General features: G+C 31.0%; 1 protein-coding gene across 1 annotated transcript; it reads left to right on the top strand.

Annotated features, from left to right (window-relative positions):
- LOC104755643 (basic leucine zipper 43-like) lies at positions 4,955–5,781 on the top strand. Its single transcript, XM_010478062.2, has one exon. It carries the CDS (start codon positions 5,039–5,041, stop codon positions 5,633–5,635), a length of 597 nt encoding a protein of 198 aa, XP_010476364.1. The 5' UTR covers positions 4,955–5,038; the 3' UTR covers positions 5,636–5,781.

Raw genomic sequence — 6,341 nt, 5'->3', positions numbered from 1 at the left:
TAGGTTCAAAGGTGCCAATGATTTATTTATTTTAATAAAATAAACACAAATCCTTGTCTCGATTTGTTTTTCCTCCAAGATCACTAATTTGTTTAATGTATTTTTACATTTTCTTGTCGCTTACCAATTGGTTTCTTCGTGCGTGGGGCTCATCAGAGATAAATTATGTGGCTATCCTTCGTTGAAATTTTTGTAGTATTTAATTATGTTTTTCGCCTTTTTTATTCTCCCTTTCTTTCAATAATTTAATATATTTGTGGTTTGATATGTAATGGGTTTGGATAATCTGCCTCTTCAAGTCAAATTCCATCACTCTATTATACTGCCTCTTCTCGCTAAACTAAACACCGACTCCAATGATCAAAGTACAAAACAATGTGATAATATACCGCGAGTTAGAGAACACAATAAGAAAAGAAAAAGACTACTAAGTAGGCTGAAGATGGTTTTCGTCAATAATTTCATACAACTCTTTCTTAGATGAATCTAAATCTAAATAAATTAGACATATTCTTTAATGGTTGGCGAAACTCAATAGTGTTTTTAACCGCAGTTATATTTTTATTAGTTAAAGAAAACTAGACTATTTTTCGTCTTTTACACGTACATGGATTTAGGTAAACACACGGCCACGATTACAAATCACTGAGCTATGAATTTGGTTAAGAAGCATATTATCCTCTTTTGTTTATCAAGTTTTTTAATTGAGTATAAGAGATGTATTTGTATTTATTTATTTTTTTCAACGGTAAGAATTCAATGTTTGTGGTATATTTCTTTATCAATTGGTAATTTCTTATTAAAAAAAACTACTAATATCTAATGGAGATTTTCTTAGGACATCATTATCTAATGGAGATTATTAAAGAAAAGGTCGCATTACATTCAAGGTATATATAAACCTGAAAAAAAAGTAAAAGCCAAAGTCCTTGATTATATAAAATACGGACGGATAGAGACACGTTACGGTATAATTGCACTTCTGGTAACGATATGAGACAAGGGCATCTTAATACTAGGTTTAGGTAACACACACATGACTTGACCGTGACCTATTATCATTTTTAATATGATTAAACTCCATATATATAAAATGTTTAATGTGTCAATGACAATGAATCGAATATTTATCACTCAGAAATATGTAATCATATTCGTTGCGGACGACACGTGTCGACAGTAACACAGCATTGGCAAAATGGTTTACGTAATTTAATAGGATAGGTTTAGCCCCCAACAAAATAAATCACTTAATTAATTGGTTAAATTAATTAGTGGCGGAAGTGTGAGTGGATCACTACCTTAATTTTGATTGCTTAAGCTGAGAAGATTAATTACGATTAGAAGTTAATCATTAACTAGATGAGGTGCCGTACGCAAAGGTCTTTTTTAGCTTAGAAAACTTTCACATTTTTTTTTTGGTAAAAGAAAAAAAAAACTTTCACATTTTAGTTAAACTTTTGTATGGTTGCCCAAAAAAAACGTTGAACTTATGTATTGTAAGAAAAGAAAATTATGACGACGTAAAACTTTTTTAATTTTTAATTTGTCATAGTTAATAATCATGGTAACACTTATAATATAAATACGATCGAGTTCGTGTCTAAAATATGATTATTGAATAAACGATGACGACTAAGACCAAGAAAAATAAGCTAGATTACTTGATTCGGTGTGACCGAATCGAAACAGTTGAAAATTGATATCAAATCTTTTCCAAACAGATAAAAACATAGTGATCTTTAGCGATTACTTTTTCTCTAGGGTTAGTGACATCTTCTAGAGTGATATTTGAGGCAGACAACGAAGATGGGTTTAGATCAACACAGAACACAAGTTTTTAGCATGACGAGAACAAAAAAAAAGAAAGACAGGCTTATCCTCTTTAGTCCAATCAAATATTTAAGGGAAACTATATATAAAGATGGGGCTGCTTTGTAGTGAAGTGGGGGAAAGTGGAGACAGTCGTCATAGTGTTATTTGCAGAATGGGTACACTTCAATAATCAAATTGTACCATAGGGTCATAGGCTATTCTCAATCTATCTCTAAATGGTTATAATTGAAACTTGAAAGCTATTCAAAACAAACATGAAATTTTTGTTACATTTTCTCATATAAAATTAGAGAAATTATCCGGTGACGCGTGCTCAACACAGTCCCTTATTGTGCTGTCCTATCACAAAATTTTTTTATTCTCATAATGTCGACGGCACATTTTGTTTTTTTTTTTCTCGACTCTGCTACGAACAAATCTCTAAATGAATATATGATCAACCAGTAATGAAATTGTTTTTTTTCTTCTATAAGCCAGGAAAGCTCTGTGAAAGTTTTTTTTTGTTTGGATATTAATAAAGCTTGCATTTATAAAGTTTTATTTTCCTTTGCAAGTAAAATCACGATATATAGAATAAACGACAATATTGAAAATTCAACAATCAGACATTCCTTTCAACAACAGCAACACGTGATATTAAAAAAACAAAAAAAAAACTCATACGATGTCCACAATACTAAACACTGAAATTTTCAGCGGTAAAAAATTAGACTGTTAAATTTATAATCTACATTTCACTAACAATTTACCGCTGAATTCACGAATAATGAAAAGAACACTTAATCGTCGGCTAGGGTCAAATTATAGTTCGTTGAAGCCTTTTAAAGTCAATGGACAGTATTGCACCAATTTCAGTTTGCTACTCTTTTTAATGTTTTTCTTCTCAATGAACTCAATTGTGGTATAGACTATGAAAGCATTTAAGCATGTTAAGTAAATGTTTAAGTTGTGTCTCGGTGAATTGGTGCGCCGGCCATGAGGCGTCACTACAAAATGTTTGGCCCCACTCGTAACATTTTCATGTCTGATTTATCAAATCACATCTTATCTGTGTTCCCATTTGTCTCTTTTTAGGTAAATTTCTTTTGGACAATGAACTAACATATTAGATTAAACCTGTTTGAGAATCTATACTCTCTCTCTCTCTCTCTCTCGCTCTCTCTCTGGCAATAAATACAAACACTCCAACACATAGGATGCGAATACTATGGGATGGATTACATAAGTTCGTTTTTGAAGATAGGAATAATGTAGGTGCATGTGATTGGAGTTATGTTGATGGATGAAGTTGCTATTTACTGATGAATTTGGCGGTCAACATTTAAATAAAATAGAAGCCTTGGACTGTTGGGGTGGAAGCTGTATAAAATACATAACCAGGTGTTTGGACTGTTGATTAATGGTTTTACTTGACATTAGGGTTTTATTTAATTGTTGTTTGCTTCCATGTAGTTGAACCGCAGTTTTAGGGATAATGATTCATAATGTTGTTAGTTAGAATGATATTTCTTTTTAATAGTATAGAATTATCTATAAATTATGTTTTTCTCCAATTAGGGTTTATAATATTTTAAAATTTTATTGCAATATATATTAGTGTAGTTCTGATATCTAAATGATAATCATTATCCCATGCGACTCTACAAACTTTTCTAACTCGTTCTCCGATCAAACATTGTAATATTGAAAGGCATATGAAAGTACTGATTGTTTCTTTTCTTAAAATATGTATAATATGATAACTATTAAATCTATTTTATTTATTTGATGGACATATCTGTATATAGAGCGACGGAGAGATGGATCTTGGGGTCTCTTGTCTTCTACTTGTGTTAATTGGGGTCTATTGTCTTCTATCGTTGATTTTTAAATTAAAATAAAATGAAAGCATGTATTAGTTAAGTCCAATAGTGGGAAAACCCCAAATTAATTTTAAATTAGTTTGCTAAATGATTACTAGTTAATTTAGGAAACATGTATGCATTGAAAAAGTATGGAGTAGTAATTGTGGTCCTGTGGATTAGAGCCTTATAACTCAATTAACAAATACTCCATCAGTCAAGTCTATCATAATAACACACAAACACAAAATCATATCTAATTATACTATTAATCATGAATGGGGGTAAAAGTTATTGACCTTTCTAAGTTATAAGAAATTTTCAATATTGATGTTTTTTACTACTGGATATATATATATATCACATGAGTTAATCTCTAATCATAAAAATAAAGACTTCTTGCACGGAGTTGCCAGTGGAAACCCCACCATTTTTCTTTTTGTTCCTTGAATATTTCAGAAACCAAATAATTTTCAATGCTCAATGGTAAAAAGGTTTCGGAAAATAGGTACGTAAGAACTATACAACATTTACCGGTTAGAAAAAAGGACTATGATTTGCTACAGTATCTTCCACAGTAATTTATCTAATACGCGAGGAATATTTATGGTTGGTGATATGACATAAGACAATCATAGCTATTATTACTTATTAGTAAGAGCCTCTTTTTTGGGCAAAATAGTAAGAGAAATTACTCTCTAATGAGTAATATTATTAACAATATATATATATATATATATCTTTGTATATATATCTTTGTAATTTTGATTATTCATTTCAAGTGACAAAATGAAGTCAGTAAAAAAAAACTAGAAAATCTATTCAACTTATACGAATTTCTTAAACCCTTTTTTTTTTGGTCCAAACTAAATTCTTCAACCCATATGCAACAAATAAAATGTAAGTTGGCTGAATTTTGGAGACATCTCACAATACCATCAAACCCACCCAAAAAAAAAGTTAGTCCACCTAAACACAATGAACTTTGTTGCTCTACAAAACAATTTAGAAAGAAACAATGTATTTGTCGTATATAAATAAAATTGATTATTTTTTTATACCACCATTAGTTAACTATATTTCTTTTTACGAAATCGGGTATTACAAATCACGGTACTACAACTTCCTTTTAAAATGAACTAATCTTTCTGTATCTAACATATTTATTATAATATTATTAATTTATATATGACACCATTTTCTACGTAACTTTTCCTCCGGCCACCTCTATAAAACCCTTCGCTCTCTCTTTCCCTTCTTTCAAAACCACTTCACACAACTCTCCCTCTCCCTCTCTCTCTCTCTCTTCAAAAAACATCGCACAAGAAAAATCTCGAAACAAATCAAAGCAAAGATCGAACATGAATCATACAGTCCCGGCGGAACTCAGCGGATACTTCCATTATCTAACACCGGATAAATATAATAGCCAAACATCAATCATGGAGTCTGAGTACTTCAACATGCCCTCTTCTCCTACTTCTTCGTCCTCCTTCTACCACCTTAACGGTCTGATCAACAACAACAACAACTACTCTTCGTCATCTAACGGTCAAGATCTAGTGACGAGCAACAACTCAACATCAGACGAAGATCACCAACAAAGCATGATAATAGATGAGAGGAAACAAAGAAGAATGATCTCTAACAGAGAATCTGCTCGTAGGTCAAGGATGAGAAAGCAGAGACATCTCGATGAGCTTTGGTCTCAAGTTATAAGACTTCGTTCTGATAACCACTGTCTTATCGATAAGCTGAACCGCGTATCTGAAAGCCATGAGCTTGCCTTAAAAGAAAACGCTAAGCTTAAAGAGGAAACTTCTGATCTCAGACAGCTTATCTCTGATATTAAGTCAAACAACGAAGACGACAACAGTTTTCTAAGGGAGCTCGAAGATTCAATATCGAACTCTAGATCGGATTCGAACCAAAGGTGCAGAGATTTTGAGTTGTGTTAATGATCTTGATTCTTGATCATTGTTCTGCTTTTGTCAAGAATGTAGATTTCATAAGGATCATATATATTGTATTATATATATGATATAATATTATCATTAATGTTATTCTCTATCGCGAAAAAAACAAAACAATGTTCTTCTATATCTTTTTCTTTTAGCCAACTTGAGTTAGTTAAGAATAATGCTAATGATCATGCGCATACGATACATATTATATTATTCTCAGATTTAAAGCTCTTTTCAAATATATATATAAAGTCCTAAAAAAACCATTTCAAAACTTAAAATATCATTGTGTTAATTACAAATTTTAGGTTAACGATGTAAACTAATCCCACTAGGACAATACGTTCCCCGAATGACATATTTTTTCTTTTAAATGTTTACTTATATTTGGTCGACACGAAATTTTGATCAGTTGAATGTAACTTTCAAGAAAACAAAAAAAAATATTTTCTGTTATTTTATTGTTTGTCCGTACTTTTCTTTATATACTTTTATATGATTGTAAGAAAGTGTACACGCCTTGGTTACCAATAAATTTGTTTGTACCGATATGTTGCTAAATTTCCAGGCATGGGAGTTTTAACCCATAAATTCCACTAATTTATAATACGATTATCAATATACTAAATGTATGAGATATACCAATTAACAAACTACAGTTCTGTAAATTTTAAACTATAACCAAAAAAAAAAAAAAAAA

This window comes from Camelina sativa, chromosome 17, assembly GCF_000633955.1.
Source record: "Camelina sativa cultivar DH55 chromosome 17, Cs, whole genome shotgun sequence".
Taxonomy (NCBI): Eukaryota; Viridiplantae; Streptophyta; class Magnoliopsida; order Brassicales; family Brassicaceae; genus Camelina; species Camelina sativa.
This window is presented reverse-complemented; position numbering and strand designations above follow the sequence as displayed.

Excerpts from the sequence above, each read along its gene's own strand:
- LOC104755643 (XM_010478062.2), top strand. The coding sequence starts at position 5,039 with ATGAATCATACAGTCCCGGCGGAACTCAGCGGATACTTCCATTATCTA.